Source organism: Calonectris borealis, chromosome 18 (assembly GCF_964195595.1).
Source record: "Calonectris borealis chromosome 18, bCalBor7.hap1.2, whole genome shotgun sequence".
Taxonomy (NCBI): Eukaryota; Metazoa; Chordata; class Aves; order Procellariiformes; family Procellariidae; genus Calonectris; species Calonectris borealis.
This window is the reverse complement of record NC_134329.1, coordinates 10594833-10618174: the sequence shown is the minus strand read 5'-3', so window position 1 is coordinate 10618174 and position 23342 is coordinate 10594833. Positions and strand designations below refer to the sequence as shown.

At 46.3% G+C, this 23342-nt stretch overlaps 2 protein-coding genes across 3 annotated transcripts in view; one reads left to right on the top strand and one right to left on the bottom strand.

The window, feature by feature from the left end:
* Positions 1–357: 357 nt before the first annotated feature.
* Positions 358–22512, top strand: GGT5 (gamma-glutamyltransferase 5). 2 transcript variants are annotated; one of them, XM_075167880.1, is made up of 12 exons: positions 358–736; positions 10719–10849; positions 12509–12598; positions 13725–13914; positions 14498–14655; positions 15100–15249; positions 15665–15798; positions 16398–16600; positions 17040–17131; positions 17952–18061; positions 18948–19055; positions 19286–22512. In XM_075167880.1, exons 1-12 carry the CDS (start codon positions 576–578, stop codon positions 19430–19432), a joined length of 1674 nt encoding a protein of 557 aa, XP_075023981.1. In that variant the 5' UTR covers positions 358–575; the 3' UTR covers positions 19433–22512. The 2 variants fall into 2 exon arrangements, with proteins under 2 accessions (XP_075023981.1, XP_075023982.1); XM_075167881.1 differs by lacking the exon at positions 15100–15249 and having other exon boundaries at positions 491–736; positions 19286–22511.
* Positions 11545–23342, bottom strand: part of GGT1 (gamma-glutamyltransferase 1) — a 49489-nt gene continuing 37691 nt past the window's right edge. The window contains exon 14 of the mRNA XM_075167877.1: positions 11545–13241. The gene's annotated coding sequence lies outside the window, so the exon portion shown is untranslated. The remainder of the gene's footprint in view (positions 13242–23342) is intronic.

The window sequence follows — 23342 nt, the reverse complement described above, 5'->3', positions numbered from 1 at the left end:
AGTAAGAGTAAATATGAAGGTTCCAGCTTTGTATTTTGTATTTAGCTTTTACTTCTTTGTGTAGTCTTATGGAAAGAAAATACCCCAAGTTTGCAATGTAGGATTGTAGGATTGATGTTGTAATTTTCCCAGTGGTTCACCATGTAGGTTGCCTTTGTTTGGTAATTTGCTCTATGTGGCAAGAATGTGAAGACAGAGAGGCTGTGTGAAGCCAATAAGCAGTGTAGAGATTTCACTTTGAAGTGCTCCAGCAGTGAATGCGTTAAATGTTTTCATCAGAGACTTTAAAAAAAAAAAAGTAATACGGTGGATATGCCAGAAAAAGTTTACTTTATAAAAGAGAGTGAAAAGCCTCTCACACGTAAGAGAGGAGGAAAGAAAGAGTACACTCTTTCCTTTTTAGCAGCTTTTAATCTTAAAAAGAATGTAATTCTGAGTCACAGGGGGCAGAGCCCACTTCAGTGAGACCTCCCTCCCAAAACTGCCGGGATCCTCTACTTCCACCCTTGCAAAGCAGGCGCCTTCGCAAAAGGAATAAAAGCCTTCCAGCTGCCTCTGGCAGCGTAGGAATAGGCATGTCTTCGGGGAAGATCTGTTGTCTGGTGCTACTGACCCTGGGGGTGCTGGCGGTGGTTGTTGCGCTAATGGTCATCCTGACTCAACCCAAGTGCGGTCCTCAGCATTACCTGCACGGTGCTGTGGCTGCTGACTCCGAGACCTGCTCTGTCATCGGCCGGTATGTGCACGGACCTCTCGGTTTTTCAGCTTACATGTCATGTATGTCGTGGACTCGGACTGATAGACAGGTACACGTACTAATTAGGGGAGTGAGCTGGGTTTCTGCCCCATCCTCGCTTCTGGGGCTGAGCAACAATGCTGCTCCGTGGGTGCTCTCCATCGGCAGTGGAGCAGCTCAGAGGGCAGATGGAGCCCTGCCTCTGTGGTTGATGCTTATTTTCATCATCCAGTGTCACAAAAATTTGCAGCTCTGCAAATCATTGGCCTTTTGGAAGGTACAAATATTTATAGTATACAAATGCAATGTTGTTTTTAAGTGAGGAAGCAGGAAATTAAGTGCTTACTTCATGGTTGTAAGCTGTCAGATAACTGGCTTAGACATAAATTAAGGAAGAAGTGAGAGGAGCTAGCAGAGAGCTGCAGCTGGGCTTCAGCAGAAGCAAGGAAGGCAGGCAGGCTGAGAGGGTAAGGAGGACTGGCATCCCAGCCTTTAGGGTGTGCATTTCTGGACTGAAGCCTGCAGCAGTTATGTCTGTTATCAAGAAAGACAGTGTGTATTGCAAAGCAAAGAACAGATTTAATTGAAATTTAGCCGAGACAGTGTAAGTACAAAAGACATACTTACATCACCAGGAAAGAAAGATGTAGGTTTAAAAAAATTCTCTAGCTGCCCAGGTTGTAACACTTCAGTTTGTGTAACAACTTCTCTTATGTTGTTTGACTCTTTTGTTATTATTTTACTCCTACTGTTACTTCAATTCTTAAATGCTTGTGTACATGGAAGTAGAAGGATGGAACTACATGTAATGCTGGATGCTCCAGAATGGGTGCTGGAGCCGTGTGCTCTACCTTGTGGCTGGAGGAGTGAGATAAGACGTGGTGCCATTACACCATGCTTGCCGTGTCGCACATGTGGTTCTTGCAATGATGTGCTGACACAGCATTTGTGAGTAGTTGGAGAAAATGTACTGTGGCTGCACATATGTCAAGGAATGAGGTGTGGGGTTTTTTTACGCTAAGCCACAGGTTAGTTCTTCAGAGGGTAGAAGAAGTATTATGCAAAAAATCTGCTGGGAAAACCACAGCACTTGTTTTGCAGCTATTGTAATTTTTAACTTGAAGTAGTGTAGAATCAGCTGGAAGGCACTGATGTGAGAGCCACAGAAATCTGTGATCAGGTTGACAACTGAGAAGCTTTGGCTACCTGGCTACTGCTGCTGGGCTGTCACCTGTTTCCTTCCCTTCTCTCCACAAGAAGCTCCACCTGCTTCCATAGCCTCAACCATTGCTGTAGCTGCGCCTCCAGTGCACTTGCTGACAAGGTCTATGGTGTCCCTCCAGTCTGACAAACCACCTTAGATTTCCTACAAATAGTTTGTCAATGATCCCCACAAAATTCTGCCCTTGCTCCAACTTCCCATCACACATTTTCCCCCTTTTCTCCAGCCTGGGGCATCTGCACATCATGTCCTGCTGCTCTCTTCTCCAGCCCTCCCAAGCCACCTGGATCTCCCCAGCCAAGACTATTCTCCTCCTTCACCTTGGCTCTACACCACTCACCCTCTGCCTGGTGGTTAGCTCTACTCCCTTAGCTGCATGCTGTCTGCTGCGTATCCCGGGTATCCTTCACCTTCAGCCATTCTTGGAAACCTTTGTGCTCATTTCATGCTGTCCTTATACTTGGAATGAACCAAACTCCTCTGTTGTTCTCCCAGCTTGAGCTATCTGCTCATGTTCTTGCAATAGATCATAATAAAACTCTATAAAAATGTTCATCTGCAACAGAGCTTGTGATCAGAAGCTTTGTATAATGTTTGCCCTTTTCTTTGTCATTGTCCTATTTCTCTCTTTGTCCCCACTGGCCCACAGTGATAGCTTGTAAGGAAGAAACATTTTTCCTTTGGGGGAAGCTTACTGCATGCTCTGTACTGCATGTGGTCTTGTTCATTTTCTCTCAGACATTTCTGTGCTGTTATATCTGTATGCCACATTTTAGCTCTTAGCTATTAGCACATGATGGTCACCACTAAATTAATTCTCACAGCAATCTGGGAAGTGAGAAAATAATGATATCTCACTGGTATAAATACGGAAGTCTAGCATGGCAATTATACTGTGTGGGTGCCACATCAGAGTCACTTCAACCAGGGTCTCCGCCTTTCAGAGCAATCTGCGCTGCTCGGGGTACATCTCTCACTGACCTCCTCTGTGACTGTGCAGGATGAGGGCTTCCTTGAGCCTGACCCAGAGGTCTTGATGGGAGCACCAGGAGCTGAGGAGCACATAGCGGCTTCCTGCCTAATCTTTGCTAAACAAGATTTTAGCACCACATAGGAATTTTGTCACGTCAGTAGCAATAAAATCCAATTTCTCAGAGTAATCTTAGTCATTAGGCCCTGATGTCCCCACCTGTGAGCGGCCACTTCATTTGCCACTTAACTTCAGCAACAAAGTGAGAGTTAGGCAAAGCCAAGCATCCCTTGATGCACAACCCTAACTCCTTCCCAGACACTGCTCAGCCAGTCAACTGAGTGTTTTTGAGATTACAACAATGCTGTTGACTTTTGCTGTTCAAAAATAATTAAACTCCCAAAATTATGAGGCCTAGGAGAGAGGAAACAAGAAGAAATAACTAATCTTGGGTTTTTCTTTTTCTTACTAAGGACTGTATTTAGGTCTTCACTCTTTTTCTGCAGTTATGCGAACATTTGCGAATTTTTACACTGGCTGTTTGGACTTGGAATGATGTAAAGATTTGAGGACTTAGGCAAGCAATCATGAATGGCAAGATTCCCAATGGCACAAGAGCTGAGACCTGTACTGCTGCTGCTGAGTCCCTGCTGGGCCCTTTGCTACCCATGCTGCTGCTCTCTCTCTTCTGCCTAATTGCTGCCTCACCCCCAGCTCTGTGGCTGCTCCTTCCCACATGTAACCATCTCCCTGTGCTGGTGTTTGAGCCTGTGCAGTCACTACTTCTGGTCTTTTCATCCTACCAACACAACACCCTCACCCCTGCTCCCAAATTGCTCAATCTTATGGGCTTTATTCTGCCCTGATCCTGCCTCCACAGCTCAGCCACCTCACTCTTCCTCCATCTCCTTTGTGTTTGAGGCAGGACTTGGCCACTCTCCTTGCTCGTGGTCCAGCTTGGGGAGCACTGAGTACTAAGGATAATAATTTCCTTGTTTTTTCCATGCCCAAAGCCATGGCTGTTACCAGAAGCGTTTTTTTTGAGGAAGCTGTGCTTAGCCTTTGCAGCTCAGGGTTGGAGCAGGCTCATTTCCGCTAGCATTGCTTAGAAATCACAGGAGAATTAATCTACCAAAACTGGTTAATTCACTGATGACCACACACGTATGCATTTTGGTATATATAAAAATAAGTAAAAGAATTATATGATCAATATGATCAAAATTTTTAATGATCCCTTTTGTTTGGCTTTTTCCCCAAAGCAAACAACTTGGCCAAATTAGAGTGAATTGTTCGAACTGGAGGCAGACTACATCTCTGGCTTTGTACTTGCACACTGCAGAGACTCCTAACAAATTTTCTAGAGGAGTTTAAAACAAGTAAAATAAGGCAAAACAACAAATTTCCTCAGTCTAATTTTTTGGTAATTGCTGAATGCTTTTAGTGGAAAAATACAAAAAGAAGAAGAGCAACCTCCACATGGGAAAAAAAATTAGGCTTGGTGGCTTGGGTATGGCAAAGCTACAATCAAATGAAAACCACATGTTGTAACTGAACCTGTCAGCCTGCCTGCCCACCCCACTGGTGAGAGCAGGAGCCATTGCAACCAGTCCCTAAAAGCACACCACAGAGAGATTCAACAGTGCCTGTTTGTCCCTGCTCTCCCCCACTGACCCCGCAGACCCTCTCTCTGCTGGGACCCTGGGCTGCCCTGCCGCAGACAATCCTTTCATCCTGCAAATCCTCCCCAAGCTCCTGGGAACGCATGCAGGGGATGCTCGGAGAACCTCCAGTGCAGGATGGGCATGAAATCAATCGCACTGGTCCGGCGCCTAAAGTCTTGGAAGCTAAAAGCAGCAACTAATCTCTGACCTACTTAAAAATTTTATTCTTTAATTAAAAAATCTTGTTTCCTTTAAAAAAAAAGAAAAGAAACCCAAACCACATGCTCTGTGAGTTGTCATTAGCAGTAATGAAATTCCTGGGGCATTACATGATACTGTGTTAGTTTAAGATGCTGCTGTTACAGAGTCTTTTGTGTGCTCCTAATAGAACTTTTAACTGAACTTATCGAGAATAACTGAACTGAATGTCTTGCCCGAAGAGCAATCTTGTCTTTTAACAAGAGGGTTGGGGAAAACACCTCAGGGTCGTTCTGTTTCCCTCACTGATAGTTTAGCTGTGAAGGAAGGGTCAGTGAAGGAACTGTGTAGCTCTGCAATTCGTTAGTACAAGTAGGAGATGGGGGACAGACTCACAGCCCCTGTTTGCTGCTCCTTTTCTTCAGTTGTGCTCAGCTGTCATCTTTAGGCTCGGGTTTTCGAGCTCTGGAGGTGGTGTTTGTATATTCTGGGGCTGTGTAAGCTTGGACTTTCTGAAATTTTTATGCAACTCTTTGGCTCCCTGAAGAAAGTGACCACTTTCAGCAAGCCTCCAGCATGTCATCATCCTTGTTGGCAGGTCCTGTGCTAGACTTGCTCTTAGCCATGAGTGTCCAGTTCTCAGTGGTGAACAAGGTTGGGTCTTTTGCTGTGAACGGTTTTACTGCTGGAGATTGAGGACTGAAAGCAATATTGTGCAGCTGTCTGGTCCAGACAGGAGCCCTGTGCTGGAAGAAAACTTCACTGAATGAAGTGAAACACTTTGATGAAGAGGGATGGGAGGCTAAAAGGAGAGTCAGAGCAGTTTTTAACCCAAGGATGTGGATTTGGTACCAAAGTCCACCTCAGTAATTTGTTCTTGTGGGAGGAAGCCATGAGGAGACAGGCGGTGATTGCCCTGGCAGCAAGTGGTACCCAAACCTACCTTCACCTCCAGCTCTGAGCCACTTGTTCCCTCCTGGCAATGGAAGAGGCTTTTTCCATCAGCCATGCAAAACGCTTTATATTCCCTACCAATGTGCTGTTTGAGCTCTGGCATCCACCGCTCTGCATCCATTTGTTTCCCAAATGGCAGAAGCAAGACCCAGCATAAGGTCAGGGAGAGATTTAGGAAAAGTGCTCATTCCCAGCAATGGGATTTGCTGCAGCGAGGTGAGCTGACCTGACCTGGCCCAGCAGTCATCTCTGATCCCACTTCTTCAGTGTAGCCTAGCATAAACCCTGGGAACTGAACCCTTTTTCTGAAACGAACACCCGCCTGGGGGACAGGGTGGTGGGGAGGGTGAGAATTTAATGGTCAGAAAATGTCTGCGGTCCTGGGAAGCTCAGTTCTATGCAGAGAATCTGCTGCAAAAATCCTTTTCAGTGATGGCCCAGCAGCATTTCTGAAGAATGTTTATATCCCAAAGGATTTGCCTTCCCTTCTTCATGTATTTTAACAGTTTTAAATTTGGCAACTGACTCTTTTTCACAGAAACAGCTGTTGCTTTTGCTCTTCATAAATCTTAAGCAGGCAGCTCCTATATAACGGGCAGTCTCCTCCCAGCCCCCAGCTTTCTTTAGCAGAAAAAAAAAAAGCAATATAATTTAATACCTTAGCATTTCCAGTGTATTTAAAATGGCTTCAGACTTGGTCTGCAGCCCAGCACAGCCCATCTTCGCTGTGAGGATTGTGTGAGCAAAGTGCCATCATTCACCCTTCCTGGGAGGGTGAATACCTGTTTTGCTGCTGCTGGAGCAGGGCTTGGTTGTTAACATCCTCTTCTGGGAGGGTGAATCCCTGTTTTGCTGCTGCTGGAGCAGGGCTTGGTTGTTAACATCCTCTTCTGCTCCTGACTTTAAGGAAACTCCATTAATGGCCAAACCCTAAAGCTGAAACTAAGTGGCAGGAAGGATATAGGACAAAACATGTTGTTATCAGACCTTGTCAGCTGTAGCACTAAGATGTCTCTAGGGAGACCTGATAAGGTACCACACTTTGATTGAGGGGTCATGCGCCTCTCCAGGGTTTTGCATTATAATTAAGCTAGTTGTAGCAGTGATCCATAGAAAGGGAGCAACCTAATGGGACAGGCTGTACTCTGCCAGTCTGGCTAGATGAGAAAGACATAATGGCCCTAAATTCCCCAGGCATCACTTCCAAGGAAGTGGCAAAGCTCTAGCTGAAAGCGGGTGAGCCAGGCATGGGGAGCCAAGTGTGATATACCAAGAGCCAGCTCAGAGAGTATTTTTTGTTGTGTTTCAGTCTTCAGAGAGGCTGGAGGGAAAGTTGTCGAGACTAGGGGCCAGTCTGCAGGTAGCATAGAATGGCTGTGGGCCCTGGACCCTGCGCTGACCATGCGGGACATGTATCAGGACTCCTGGGTAAAAGAGCAAAGCAGCTCAAAAGAAATCTTGCTAAAAACCCTGATCAGGATTTGGTTTTACCCTTGCTGGGCTCAGTTGTTTCTGGGCTTGAGCTAAAAGCCTGAATGTAAGGCTTGCTTTTCCTTAGCTACCACCTGTCCTGTGTTATGTGACACCCCTTGTGCTGGGGTTCAAGTGAAAAACTTGGCAGGCACATGTACCCCCATAGTGCCAGGGAAACAACATCAATGTGGTGTGCGAGCCCTCGCACACTTGGGGCTGGGGGTGAGACTTGGGGCTGGGGGTGCTTCCTGCTAGGCTGGGAAGAGCCAAGATAATGCCTCGTCTCAGCCCCCCTTCCCCCTAACCCCTGTCCCCTAAAGAAGCAGCAGGCAAAGGACCATGCCCAGCATCACAGAGCCCATCCCATACTGAGATGGTCTCAGATGCCGCACACTGTGCTAGTGGATGGGAAGCTCCCCATCCCATGGTGCTCACTGAAAGGCAGCAGGTGACTGGAAAGTCCTCCTTCCTCAAGCAAGAAACAGGTTTGACTATGTGTTGTTAGATGTGGTATTTGCCACCAGAGGTGACAGTGACAGTTGCCACCAATATAGACACAGTAGACAGGAATGGAAAGCACTTTTGGATTATCTGGAAATTCTGTTTTTCTTGTAATCTTGTTTATATTGCAAAATATGATTAATGAGGGCTAGTGACCAAGGACAAAGCAAAACATGCTTTGCTTTTCTGTGAAAAGGTGTCGCTGTGTTGGCTGCTGGTGTTATTTTTGCTCTATATTGTGTTAACACCAAGGAGTCGCAGCCAAGAATCAGGGCATCACTGTGCTAGGCACAGAGCAGGAACAATAAAGACTATCTCTGGCTTTCCTACCTTCCTGAGGCATGCATAATGTCAATGTCTTAGGCACGACCCATCTGAAAACTATTGTGTGGACTGGCAGGCTGGAGTCATCAGTGCCCATAAATAAGCACTTGATTTGCCTCAGCCATGCCAGGCAGGATGTGTCCATCCTGGCAGTGCTGCTGAAGTCCTCTCCACTGGCCGGTGAACATCTTCCTCCTACTTGTTCCTTGATGCTCTCAGGAAATGTGTGTCCCTTTTGCCAATGGCAGCCACAGTCCAGGTCTCAGCTCCCTGGAAAAGTTTGCTGCTCTCTTTAGCAGTCAGATACGCCTTTTCTGCTGAGACTGAGACCTCATTTGTCCTCCCTGATCTCAGTGGGAACCAAGGGCACAGCTACAAACTGGAGTTTATATGGCTTGTGTTATCCTGGCTCTATGTCTAACTGGGAGCGTTGAAGGGAGGGAGCATGGATAAGGTCATGCTAAGAAACTCTCAGGTTTGTATGCTTTGTGCATATGGCACTACATTTGCGGTAGTTAAAGGGTATTTAGCCCACAGTGTTGCTTTTATAAACAAGTACTTGTGAACACCAAAAGATCTTAGCATCAGCCAGAAACAGGCCATCTAGGTGTACAAATACTAAATTAATAAATTGATTACCCTTTAGGGCATGCTAAGTTAATGCAGTTCCAGTGCTGGCTTGGTGCAGATCAGTGGTGGTGAGGGAACAGCTCATCATTTGGAGCACGTAGATGACCATCACCAGATGACACAAGAAGGGACGAGGATCTTCATCAGGGAGTGCTTCTGCAGGCACAAGTGTTTCTGGGGACGTGGTGAGGGATGTATGGCACTGGCTTCAGAAGGAGAGTGGCAGGAGGGTCCCTGGACAAGACATAGTGCAAGATGTGCAACCACTTACACAACTGTGAATGTGGCTGGGAAGTTAGATGAGGATCTAGTGGTTTTCGGGCTTTCGGGAAAATGATAGAAATTTGTCTGATTTTCCGTGTTAAGGTCTTAATGCAGTGCATTGAAATGAATACCATACAATCTCAAAGTTTCTTTTTGAAGTTGTTTTTCACTGCAAATTATCTCAGAACCATGGTTTTCCTTAGCACCAGGCTTTGTACATGTGCTGCCTCACAGCCCATAATCCAGGGGCTCTGGGGAGTGTAGTGGTCCTTCTCCCCTCCTTCCCCAACTTTCTAACATGCTTCCTGGGCCTTCTGCAGGGGTAACTCAGTTTCTCATTAAGCTCTCTTGTCCTTCCCTTCTATTGTTAGCAATTAAAAAGCTTCAGTTTCAGAAAAACACCACCCAGGGACATTTGTGTGGTGAGAGTCTTACCCCTGCTGCAAGGAGATGAATGGGCGAGCCTGAGCCTCAGTCTCCATTTTCAGAGCTACAGCCAGGGAGCAGCTTGCTGCTAGGAGGCTAAAAGCCATGCAGACCCCAAACAGAAAGCCCGGTGGTTCCCTACCATTTCTTTTCTCCCCACTTGTCCACATGCCATTTCCTTACAGGCAGTTGTTCCAAAGGCACTTACAGAAACAAAGGAAAGCCACAATCAGAGTGCCTGCTGGCAGCATCCTGTTCCCAGCCCCAGCAGGTCCTGGCCACATCAATGGATGTAAAATAAACAGCAGTCCCATATATATGTGCTCTGTGTTCCTGTCGCAGCCTGTGAGAGCAGTTGCACTCCAATTAATGAACTAGTCCGTTTCACTTTTGGCTTAGCCTTATCTAAGCAATACCCCAACCCAAACAGTCAGAAACCTTCCTAGCAAATACCAGTGCTGGCTACTGGCAGGCTGTGCAAGGAAACCCCACCCCACCACATTTCCACTGTAAGGAAAAGATTTTTTTTACAGCTGTGCTTGAGGAAAGTCTTTGTTGAGACACATTTCGCTAGCAGAAACTTATTTCTGTCAACAGCATGAGGGTGCCTTAATGCCTGCGTGTTCTTTGGTATGACTGTGCCTAGGTAGAAACAGTTGAGAGTTTTTTTCCTGTTTGTTTTTTGTTTGTTTGTTTGTTTGTTTTGCCTTGGGGATACAGGGAAGGGGTGGGATTTTTGTGCTAATATCACGTAAGCTCAGGAAGGCACGTTGTAGGAGCAATGAAGTAAGGCCTGAATTTTGTGCTAATCGCTATGTTAAGTCTCAGGAGTTTGCTTCACATGAACCCATCGTTCCTGCTTCAGTGCCCCTGTCCTGTTGACAGGCATATGCCTTTTTTTTGGCAACGGTAGGTGGGGAGCTAGAAATAGGTTGTTTCGTTCCCAGCATGTGGAAAACTCTCTCCTCTGCCGAGAGCATCCTCCTCCATGTCTGGGAGTTACTTGCTGTCCTTTTTTGTCAACAGCATTTGTGAGCAGCTGGAGTTGTCCCTGTACCATCACTCTTTGCCCAGAGGAAGACCAGCCCGCACGTAGGTCTGGCCCCTGGCTGCTCTTTCCTCCTGCAGACTCTCCCTTCTTTTCCACTAATTTTTCTTTCTCACTCCCACAAAGGAAGGCACCTTTCTGCGCTCTCACACCCCACACTGCTGCCGATAGCTTTCTCCAACTGCTAGCTGCTCTTGTCAAGCTGGGGCTGCCTTGCAAGTGCTCCAGGGAGACATTTTTGTGTAGGCTCCTCCATTCCATCATCCCTGGATTTTAACATTGTCTTTTTTCCTCCATTTCCACCACAGGGACATCCTGAAAAGTGGAGGCACAGCTGTGGATGCTGCCATTGCTGGCTTGATCTGCACCTCGGTGATGAACCCTCAGAGTTCAGGCCTGGGTGGTGGGGTCATATTTACCATCTATAATGCCAGCACAGGTATGGGCCAGCCCTGGCTTCTCCATGGTGCCCCAGCTCCCTGCAGACACCCAGCTGCCATGGAGAAGTCAGAATTATTCATGTTCTCTCAGAGCAATTTTTTGAATATAATGCTGCATCCTCTGATCACAAACCATGCTTTTGCTCTTAACCCAAAGCATCTATTACAGGGAGTGCATCTTTTCACAGCAAGAACATGTTGGGGGGGGAAGGAGCTTTGGATTTAAAATGAACTGACTTTGCCTCTCCTTCCCCCTCCAAAACAAACCCAAATTATATTTTGAAGACACAGCTGACAGTGCAGCAAGGTGTGAGTGGTGCTGTCTGAGCTGCCACTGGGCTGCCATGGAGGCAGATGGGAGCAGGGTGAAGTACGTGTGCTGGCAATGAGTGCAGCAATATGGGGCTGTCGCTGGCTCAGCTGAGCCCTTGGCCTGGGACTTCAGGGGCTCATCCTGCATCAGCAGCTCAGGCAGTGCCTGCCAACATGGGGGCTGCATCATCTCACGCTGCCCTCGCTGGCGTGGGTAGGACTCCCCAAAGCAGCGGTGAGAATTCCTGTCCCAGGAGATGCATCTTCCCTTCAGAAATCTAAATGTGGCAACGTTCAGAGCCTGCTGGGAAGCCCTTCTGTGTTTGGCTTAACCCCTAGTGTTGTGTTCTTGCTTTTATGTTTTTAGTGTTTTTTTTTTTTTAACTGCCTTGGCTCCCAAAAGCCCCCAGAGCTTATAGATCTAAATAGTAAAATCAACAATGAACACAATAACAATATCGTCATTTTAAAAACCCTGCCAAGTAGTCTCACAGTGTCACGCGTCTGGAAATGCTTGGGTTTATCTTATGCAATAGCATAATTTGGCAAAACACCTGTATTTTTCTTTTTTCCCTTTTGGCAGAGCCATGTAACTTTGTCTCCTATCAACAGTCCTCTTCTGCTACCTGAATTATCCTGCTACACAGAGCCGCACATGGCTATGCATGGCTCAGGTGCTTGGTGCACTAGGTAGCACTGTGGGCTCCTGAAACACAGCTGGCTCTGTGGACTGTGACAGGAAAAGATAAATACAGGCAGAGAAGGGGGCGAAATAATAGGCTAGACCTGAAATACAAGTGTATACAAGTGGTGTGGGTTTTTTTTTTTCCTTTCAAGCTTCCTGATACATAGAGGGTCTTTCAGTATCACTGTCCTACTTACAAACGTGGTGGACATCTCTCACCATCACTTGGAAAATGGCCCACCAAGGAGCATGAAGCTCATGTTATGTCTCTGGCATGTCCCACCTGCAGAACAAGTGCAGGAACCTGCAAATCAGATGTGAAGCAGCACATCCCAGACCGCATCCCAGGCTCAGGAGCCCTGGATGGGGACCTTAACTGGCTGGAGACAAGCCCTGGCCTTGTCCCTGTACCTTTGCTGCCTCTAGGTAGGCACTGCTTGGTTTGCTCTAAATAAAAGCATGGGAGCAAACGACAGTGTGTGCCGACTGCAGCCTGACCCTGCAAGTGTGCTTGACACATTTGGCAAAAGGCTTCAGGGCAGTTCAGCGTGGTGCTGCGGGCTCTGGGCTAGCAGCCTGTGCGGTGCTCACGACTGGCTAAGTGTGATGTTCACCTGCTTCAGGAAGACAATGTTATGCATTCCCCCCTTCTCCTTTCTAGGAACAGTCGAGGTGATCAATGCCCGCGAGACAGTCCCACGAGTGTTTCCGCACGATTTGTTGTCTGGCTGCGCTGCTGGTTTCCCCATTGGTAAGGACACAGACTGGGCCGTGAGGGCTGTGTGCCCTCCTGGTGTGCAGTGCACAAAGCTCAGGATGCGGGAACTGAGGACCTTGCTGACTTTATCTGAAATTCTGTTTAATTGCTCACGCTCTTCCTGCGTTGATTTTTGCAAATGTAAGAAAAAATACTAGGTCCATAAAATTCCTGTTTCGTAGTAACATTGGCAGCCTGACCAGCGAGGAGGTGGGGAACAGAGCATGAGGAGAAATTACTATGTAATTTCTTTTCATAGGAAGTCTTTTCAAGACCATATTTCCCAAAGCACTCTTCCCAGCAGTTCTTACAGAGAAAAATAAGGTCAATAGCTGCTCATACTTTCTGGAAATGAAAGAAATCAATATAATCATGTCCTTACATTGGGGAAGCAACCTGGCAGCATCAGGAGTTGAGTCGCTGGGCTCCAGCTTAGCTCAGCTGCCACCTCGCTCCCATCCGAGGAGGCTCCACATCCATTTGCTGTTACTGGTTTGGCAACAGGCACTCTCGCTTTAGCAGCACATCTTGGATCTCTTCACATTTCTTGCTGCATTCATTCTCCTTCCATAGCCCATTTTCTTTTGGGGCATGTCCTAGTTCCTGGAGGAGGTGTTCTTATGATTGGAAGAAGAGCCTGAAAAAGAATCAGGACAACTATGGTTAGAAGGGACAGTTGGAGGGTTCTGCCCTAACTCCTGCTCAAAGCAGAGTGATGTTAGAGTTAGCTCAGGCTGCTTGGGCTCTTGTCCTGTTACATTTTTTAACTTCTCCATCGATGGAGAGTTTCACAGCTTCACTTCTTCTAGTGTTTGACCACGCTCAGCATGACTGCATTTTCTCTTATGTCCAGCTGCCATCTCCCTTGCTGCAACATGTGCCTGTTGCCTCTTGTGCTTTCACTGTGCACCTCTGAGTCTGGCTCCAGCTCCTCTACACCCCTTCTATTAGGTAGTGAAGAAATATATGAACAGAAAAAGGAAAGGAAAAAACCCAAGCCTGCTTTAAGAAGACTTAGTCCTGCCTGTACAAATCCACACTTCCATTGGGGTGCTTTCAGAGCGGTGAAACCCACAGGCCAATCACTTACTGGGTGTGACACTGTTGTTCTGCTCTTCAGGTTCCCGCTGGATTGCTGTACCAGGAGAACTTCGTGGGTATGAAGAAGCCCATAAGCGGTATGGCCGCTTACCATGGAAAGCCCTATTTGAACCAACCATCAAGCTCCTTTCAGAGCCACTTGTCATTTCCCCAGTTATGGACAAAATAATCCATCACTCATACTTCTCCAGTCCAGGAAAAAGCCTGTGGTAAGACCCATGAATTAAATTGCAGTGTGAAGACCACTGTTCCCTCAGCGTCAGACCCTTCCTCTGACACGCTGACACGGAGCGCAGGCTGCTGCTGCGGCTTCTGCTCAGTAAATACTTGCTATGGAGAGAGAGGGAATAACAGAAGTGTTTTTTAAATTTTTTTTTCTGTCAGCAGCTTTTTTCTTGTAATTTAGAGCGGCTTGGCACAGCAAAACTGTCTGCTAAGCACATCTGCTTATGAGGAGGAGCTGGCTGTATGTGGCCTGCCTCCATCTGTGTGGAAACCATCCCCTGACAGCACAGCCCTACAGCAGACACTCGTTTGGAGAAGCCCCACTGACCTGAGCCAGGGTCAAAGCATTAGGTCCCGTGGAGGAAACTTTGTCTGGGGAAAGAGTGCCTACTGCTATGGGTAGCAATGGGCTGAGAAGAGCTTTTCTCCACGTAGACTGCAGTGTAGTACTGTCTTGGAAAGTATACAACATGCATAAACCAAAACAGCTTTGGGAAGGAAAAAGAGGTTGGTCCTGGGGATGGAATAAGCACATGCTGTAAACTGATGGATGTTCTTCTTTAACAGCCCACTGATATGTGACGGTCAAAGATTTCTGAAGCATGGAGAGACCTTCAGGTGGCCAGCCCTGCAGCAAACACTGAAAGCTGTAGCGGAAAATGGAGCTACAGCATTTTATGAGGGACAGATAGGAAAGGCCCTGGTGGAGGACATTAGGAAGGCTGGTAGGTAACAGCTATAGTTAATACTAATAGACAGGCCTTTTCCCAGCAATTGGTTAACAGTGAGTCGGTACCGGGGAAAAGCCAACACATGCCATTTGCTTGCCACTTGGGGTGGTACCTGCCATGGGAAGGGGCCATCTTTCCCCAGTTCTTATAACTCAGGCCCAGAAGCAGGACTGAGCACCACCCACTGCTCTGGCATTCACCCACAGTGCTCATGCACTGGTGTCTCCAACTCCCTTAGGCTTTGTAATGTCCTGGAGTTTGGCAGTAGATGAGGACACATGAAGACATTGCTGTGCTTGGTGGAACAAATTTGGAGTATACAGGGATGGCTCTTTACCAAGGCTCTGATGTAGCCAGCCCTAGTAGAAGTTAATGTGCTAATGCTAGCTTAGAAGTTAATGTGCTAATGCTAGCTACCCATCTGGTTTTCTGTTGAAGGGTCCAGTATCTCACTGGAGGACCTTCAGGCATACAAAGCAGAGGTGTCCTCAGCTCTGAACATTACCCTGAACAATCACACCACAGTGTTTTCTCCTGGACCGCCCATGGGAGGTGCTGTGCTCATGTTCATCCTCAAGATATTGGAAGGTAAATTCCTAAGGGAAAAGGGACAGCAAGAGGTTTGCAAAGAGTGTTGCTCTAGAACAGTAGAAAAGTAATGGGGAGAAATGGAGTTAACAAGCCAGAACGGGCCCCAAAGCAGCAGTGCGACCATGCTATGCAGCAGGATGATGAACTGGCTCATTCTTACAGTGGGTCAGCATCACTATAGCTGCTGCAAAAGCCAAAGGATACACGATTTTCCCAAGGCTTCAAAAAGAATTGAAGTCACAGTGGGAATAAGTACTTGGTTGTTTCTGTGCCTGCAGGCTGCTAAAGCATAGGGGAAACTTGATAAGAACTGGGATGGGAAAAGGAGGTTCCTTTCAAATTTTTTTTTTACAGTTCTTGAAAAAACATTGCCTTGGGTCTATTAACAAAATTATTTCATCCTGCTCTGTAGAGTATAAACTCCATGAAGCGTCACTGACGACACCCCAGGAGAAAGTGGAAACCTACCATCGCATTGCAGAGGCCCTGAAGTTTGGCAATGTGCTAAAACCCCATATGAGTGACCCAGCCTTCTCCGAAGCTCAGGTGAGCTGGCACGGTGCGTAAGGACAGCCACAGACACCCACAGCACTGGTAGCTTCTTCTAGATGGCTGCTTGACAGAGAGGGAGCAGGGAAGTCCATTTCCTGCCTTTTTTTTTTTAAACCTGCATTGTCACCAACTCATTTTAGCCTATGTGCTAAGCCCTCAAGCAGGCTACCTATTGCCCAGACTATCCTGCCAGCACAATGCTACAGTACCAAGCAATGCTCTGACATCCTCCTGCTTTGCAGCCACGGAAGGAAAGAAAATACTTAGAACTGCAGGTCAAGAGCAATGCTGCTCAGTTGGCCAAGGCAGAGGCAGGATTAGGCCATTTACTTTGTCTGCAATTTCTGTTCAGCTGTAGGCTGGCGCTCACTTGCCTGATAAAGGATGTGCCAATGCTGAGGTGCCTCAGTACTGACCTTGTTTCATTTTCTGTGATGAGAGTGGCCTGGGGATTCAGGCTGGGGCTGAACACTGCCAATGCAAGTCCCCAAGCTCTGACTATTGGGCCTGAATCCCCCAGGCTTCCTTGTGCCCAGAGAAAGGCATGCCTGTGCTTTGGTGACACAAGCTCAGTGTCCTTGCTGTGATTGCAGGTGACAGTGCGGACCATGCTTTCTGACAAGATTGCTGAGCTTGCCAGGAGCCGAATAGATGACCGTGGTGACCATCCACTCAACCATTACAACTTGTTGGAGTCCATCTACAACCACAGATACAAAAGCAAGGGCACAAGCCACATCTCTGTGCTCGCTGCAGATGGCAGTGCCGTGTCCGCCACCAGCACCATCAACTACCCGTGAGTAGCAAAGGGTTGATAATTGAGTCACATAGGCCATGTATCAGGTTCACAGGGTACTGGCAAGAGCTGTTTACCAGAAATGCAAAACCCTTCGGCTTCAGAGATTTAGGCAGTCTCTTACTCATGAATGCTTTTTTCATGTGACAGCAAAGGCCTTTGAGCATCAGCCCAAAGGAACATCACAATTCACGAACATGTAACAACTTGCTGAGCTCTGCTGAGTTTCTGTGAGTTGGGCAAATCCTCACTTCCACTACTAACAGGGAGCTTATCTCTGGTTCCAGCACAGCAGCACAAACAGCTTTTGGACACCCTGGCTGGGGCAGTTGCAGGCTGGGAGGAGACAGAGGTAACCCACAGGGTGCCATGTTCAGTTAATGTCATCCACAACAGGAGAGGACTGGTCACTGAAAGGCTACTTCTTTCCCCTCTGCAGGTTTGGCTCCTTTGTATATTCTAACCAAACCGGGATCATTTTAAATAATGAACTCGCTGATTTCTGCATAGCAAACAGAAGCATTAAGCCAGGTGAGCATTCTCACCCTCAAAATAAAACACAAGGCCAGGAGATGGATATGCAGGCCATGTACAACTGGGAAGGGACTATCTGTAAACTGCAGGTACTCTTTCCTTTCCTAGGTCTGGATGAGAGCAGATTTGTTTCAGACTAACAGAGGATAAAGCCCTGTAATGTGTCTTGTCTACTCATATATGGCTTTGCATGGAAACATGGGAGTTTTGGTTTCTGGCCAGGGAAATCAGAGATTTAAAAAAAAAAAAAAAAAAAAAAAAAGCTGAAGCTCATCATTGATTGATGGAGAGGGGAGGGAATAAGTGAAGAAACTACTGCTAAGACAAGCTTGCTGATATTTTAGGCTCATCTATGAAAAAGTGTATAGTTGCATGCACAATCAAATCAGTGATGCTATAGGCTTACACTGAGTTCTGTAACACAGCAGTGTTGATGCAGAGACATTGCTTTGTGAAATCAGCTATCCCTGATGCAGTCTCCCTTGGGTCTGCTGTGAGAGAGGACATCAGTACTGCAATGGCAGGATTGCTGCTAATGGTTCCTTGGCTGGGTTGAATGAGCTGCAGCAAGTCCTGAATGCTTGTAGGATGCCCTGCACCAAGAGATGCTTCCTATTTAGCCTCTGCCATAAAGATCCAGTTTCTTGTGAGATGGGGTCTCAGCACAAAGAAGCTAGGTTTTGAGAAGACTTGAGCTTCTTGAGGAATGAGCAGCAGCTTGGTTTTCCATGGGGAATGCAAGAAGAGTGAGGTAGATAAACTCGTGTGTCCGTTAACAGCCACATGGGAGGAACAATATTCTCTGCCTCTGCTCTAGGAGAGAAGCCTCCCTCAGCAATGGTGCCTTCCATTCTCATCTCCAAGACTGGAGACATGCTGGTGATTGGAGGAGCAGGCGGGGCCTGGATTATCAGTGCTACTGCTATGGTGAGTGAATGCCTTCCACTAAGCAAGGGGAGCGCACGCTGTCCTGAACAAAAGGAATTACTTTGCTGCTGCTAGTACTGCTATGTGGAAGGCAGCAGTGAAGAGGGCCTGCTGCAGACTCAGTCTATCCTCACCTTCTTGCCTCTAGCATTTCTGTGGGAAGTGCCAGCTGCCTCTCTCAATTCTTTTTTGAAAGGGAAGAAGTTAGAATAATCAAATAGCAAGTTAAGGAAATTATTAGGAAGAGAGGTATTGCCCAAAACCTTGGGGCCCACAAAATAAACTGATAAGTTACGTGATGGAAAGAACAAGAAAAACAGAAAACCACAACCACACGTATACACAGAGTAACAAATCGTAACGAAAAAGAGCTTGCCAAAGCATGAAGCCTAACAAACATCTTGTTCAGCAATCAAGAAATAAAAACAGATAAGGCCACAAGAGGAAAAAGAGGACTTTTTTTTTTTCATCTTTCTTCAATTGGAGAGAAACGTGGGAACGAGTCCATGCTAGGACCTGACCTGAAAACAGAAAGAACAAGTGTCAATAGAAAGATATAAGATCCATCAGTAGCTATTGAATTCAAGGACACCAGTTTGGCTCAGGGAAAGCATTCTGGAAAGTATCATTATGTGCTCACCCTGTTCTTAGATTTGCCCTGAGCATCTGGTATTGGTCACCGTGAAGACAGGAGGCTAGGATAGTAGGACTTCTGGTCTGACTCAGTGTAGCCTCTCTTACAGTTCGGGTTTGCACCATCCAGCAGGCAGGATTTACAGTAGAACTGGTCTGGCTTAACACCAGTGCGGAGGATGGCAGCATGTGACCCGGGTTCTTCATTATTCAATATCTCCAGTCAGTCAGTGTGGGATTTGTTTCATTGCAGGCGATTATAAACAAGCTGTGGTTCAGCTATGACTTGGAACATGCCATTTCAGCTCCCATCATGCATACTGAAGGTGATAATATCCTGTTTGAGGAACATTTCAGTGAGGTGAGTGGCCTTGCTTCGATCTTCTTGTCTTCTCCTTTTGGTGAGAAGGAGATTGCTTCTGTAACTCTCCTGAATAATCTGTATTTTGCTTCTAGCTAACCTCCTTCTTGCTTAAATCTCACTTTCTCAACCTGACCCCATATACACATCCTTCATTTTCACACCTGGCAATAATAAGACCTCAGGCCCCTGCCCGATTCACTCCATTTCCTCTTCTCTCCCCCCTACAGGAGGTTAGGAGCGGCCTGCTGGGAAGAGGACATAAAGAAAAGAAAGTTAAATTTGCAATGAATGTTGTGCAGGGAATTTCCAAGGAAGGAAAATGCATCTCTGCTTATTCTGATAAAAGGAAGCTGGGGAAGTCAGCTGGATATTAGCATGAAATGCCATCACAACTCACAAAACCACAGAGATAATTAGATTCAGGACAAGCTTTGGCTTGGACATGCCAATGTTGCCTGTTCCCATCAGGATGCCTGCTAGAGTATGGGCAAAATTTGTGATTACACCTTATTCCAGTAGACTGCAAGTCACCCTCAGGCAATACCGGTCAACCAGCCTTGTTTAGAGTTACACCCTCCATTACTTATGTGATATATGGAAAAACATGTTTCTTGAGCACATCAGCTATTCAGAATAAGAGAATACAAAGTGGGAAAGGAAAATTGGTCCAAAACCCACTTGAAACACTGTGAAATGACCAAGCTGTATCTTCCATTCCTGCTGGAAAGTCTCAGTTAAGAGTAGAATTGGTTTCTTTCAGGCTGTTGCCACAAAAAGCTTATTATTACTGGGGCTCAGCAATGTGAAATAAGTAACTATTTTGGTTATGAGGATTACTATAAGGTCAGGATTTTAAAATCTTAAGCATCCAGGCTTAGAGGGTGGGTTTGGAAAGGGAAGAGAGCAAAACTCCACATTCCCCCTCTTGGTTTTCCCATCCAAAGAAGCACCTTTTCCCAAAGGTGGCAGATGAAATCAGTGCATCATAGCACAAGTCTGCTGCCCTACTACTCTCTGCCTTGGGGATGCAAAGGACCCCACAAGCTCAGAGTAACTGCACCAAAGCTTCCTTCAACCCTGCACACTGTAACTTTGAGAATAAGCCTCCCATGGGATGATGTGAATTCCCTGCTTCTGGGATAGACAGAGGCTTCAGCTTAGCTCCCTGAGGCACCTCTTCCTGTGGCAAGAGGAGTCCCAATCTGTGCCAGTTCTCCCTCCTCAATGCCTGCAGAAGATAAGTCATTTGGGAAGGCAGGTGAGGATTGCAGTGGAAGAGCTGTTGATTTTGGAAGCTTTATAACTTTCTTCAAAATGCAAAAGATACATGATCAGAAGACTTCGCTTCTACCTATGAGCTCAGCCTGGCCAGGCAAACATCAGGACTGCTGAGAAATGATGCAGCGCTATCAGACATTAGCAGAATACTTTTCTCCCATAGCCTAAGGACATGCTCTAACTTCCTATTTACCACAACTGGTCTCTAGTGTTCCCTTAAGATCACAAGGAGGAAATTGGAGGACTACTGAAGAACGACCACAGAGAGAAAACTTCTGGAGGAGAGACCTGAACTCATGCACCTGGACGCAAAAGGTCTTTTGCAGTTACTCCATAACCTTGCCCTGCTCAAAATGGCCAAGAGAATAAAATATTTAAGGAAAAAAAACAAACAAACCCAACCTCAAAACCTCCAAAGCTCTTCTCAAATACCCAGGGGCAAGTTCCCATGATCCCAAACAACTCCATTTTCTGAAAGTTTATGAGCCATACTTCCTTATGGGCACCGACAGTATTGTGTGTGTTTCTGACAGTTAAGCCAAACCAGAGCAAGGCACTAGCAGAGCCCTCCCCTTTGCATGTTAGTTCTTACCTCACACACAGCCCATGGTATCCCTAGTACTCAAAGAAATAAAATCCCTCTGTAAACACCACAACAAGTATTTGAGCACACACTATTAAAAAAACAAACCAAAACAAGGCCAGATAGGTTTTAAGTCTATGGTCTTACCCACAAAGTCTGTCCAATAAAGCCAGCGACTTGTTGAAATCTCAGCCTTCACTTGCATTTTAATGAAGGTCTGAGTGAAGCTGACTAGAGCCAGACATGTGTTTTTCTTCAGAAATTGTACACTAAGGACTATAATATGACCGCAGCTGTATCAGAGCTTAATGTAAAAGTATTTCTAAGTTACCAGATCATAACCGCAAGCACTTAATCATGCATCTGGAACACAAGTGACTTACATATAGAGCCAGCTCCATGCACTGCTCCCCGCCTCCTCCTCCAAGTGGAATTTATATTAAATCCCCCTAGTTCAGGAAGGACTGCTGGTTTCTCCATCAGAGCTGCTTACTGAAGCCATAGAAGTGGCACAGCACCCTGTTAGACGGCATTACAGTACTGCTGAATGTGAACAGAGAAAGGGAATAGGCCTAAAGTTTGGGCGGGTCAGTATTTATGTTCATTTGGAAAGGGTTACATTGGGGTTTTTTTGGTAGTCATATTCAATCTACATAAGTTGCTGAAGTTTTCTGTTTTCATTAACTCCCTTACCTCAGCTATCAGTTCCTGAGTGCATTGGTTCTAGTGTCAGAAATAACACCCCAACTGCAGAGTTGTCACAGGGAGAGCACTTACGGGCACCAGACACCATCTGCAGCTCACATTTCAGGACCAGATGGACTAACTAGACCGGATGCTGGCTTTAGCAAGATCTGTAGTTATTTCTAGCTAGCCTGACTGAGCTTAGAGTTTACAAAAAGCGACCGAGAATGGCACTGGCTGGAGACAGGGAGAGCAGTTCTTACTTCCCTATTAGGCTTCAGGGCAGCCTTCAGCAATTCTGAGCCATACTCCATCATGTTTCGCCAGCAGAAAAACCCAGTAACCGAGTAACTAAGCCTCCAATTACCTTCACTTCTGACATACCTTGGGGTAAAGCACACCTCAGTAATCCAGCCTATCACCTTTCCAGTGCAGTAGTATCACAGCTACTTCCCACCACGAAGACATGGGAATATTATCTGTAGTCCAGCACTCACTGCAATTTAACTGCTTTGCTACTAACGTTGAAACTGAGCCAATTAAGCGATTTTAAAACCCATCACAACTTTAATTTGCAAGACAGAAAGGAATGAGAGTGCAGATCTCGCACTGCGGCAGAGACTTCCAGTCCTGTAGTCGTCACTAGCAAAACATCTGGTGAAGCTGAGGGATTGTACCTCCCTTGGCACCTCTGCTCTTGCCCTGCTGCCTCCTCACCGCTGCTGAAATTTGCTTGGGTCAAGAGCCTCCCAGTTTGGTCTCTCCCCATTCATGCTCATGCCAACAGGAGAGCATTATTTTTGTACTTAGTCAACTTACACGGACTTTTAAAGCATCACTGTACAGAGGCTGCTCTATTTTCTAATGAAGTCTTTAAATTATATTTTTAATAAAGTGTTTTTAAATCTGTCTGGGAATTTCTCCTCTAAAACTGTTGCCTAGCCTGACACACAAGCAGTTGCTTGAGAGAGGCCTTTCATGCAGGTGTTTCCAGCAGTAACAGTTGTTCATCCTGGAGACTCAATACGCCACTGGAGAAACTGAAGAACTGTGCAGAAGACTGCATGTGCCACTTGTCTCTCACAGCTTGGTTTTGGCACTTCTCTGTAGCCCTTCCAGAGGCTGGAGAGTTGCCAAAAGAAAATAGTCGTAACGTTAGACTGAAGAACAGGGGAAAGAGGTGAACCCCTCAGTTCACAATCTGGATTGCCTTTTAACAGGACAGCTCCCTTTCAAATCAGCTGGAATTGGTCATAGCAACATGTCTTGTTCTCCACACCCTGCATTGTGTCAGGCAGCTTACACTAAGACATTATGTCTGCTCATAAGCAGAGGAGGGAGGTGGTTGCATTCGAAGGGGTGGGACACGAGCAGGAAGAAGTCTTTTCTTGTAGCTGAAACATTCAGACAAGCTGAATGGCCTGCCGTGTACAATCAGGAGGTTTTACAGGATGAACTGTTGACTGACATTTGCCTATCGATACACAGACAGCCTCAATGTAGTGTGAGTAGTGGAATGTGGTATCAAAGCAGCGGCAGAAGCACATGCCCTATGTATAGATATGTCCAAATGAGGTGTAGGTAATTACAGCATGCAGAAGTATCCATAGTTTTTAAAAAAAATGTAGGATGTAAGTGCAAGCCTTAGCCCAGTTTAGTTTTAACAAATCAGTCCTCTGTAGTGATACTGCTAAAACAAACAAACAAATCCATTTCTGCAGAGTCAAAAATTCAAATGC

Coding starts and splice junctions, on each gene's coding strand:
- GGT5 (XM_075167880.1), top strand. CDS start 576: ATGTCTTCGGGGAAGATCTGTTGTCTGGTGCTACTGACCCTGGGGGTG. Junction 15,799..16,397: donor CAGCCTTCTCCGAAGCTCAG/GTGAGCTGGCAC, acceptor CTGTGATTGCAG/GTGACAGTGCGGACCATGCT. Junction 17,132..17,951: donor AAACAGAAGCATTAAGCCAG/GTGAGCATTCTC, acceptor CCTCTGCTCTAG/GAGAGAAGCCTCCCTCAGCA.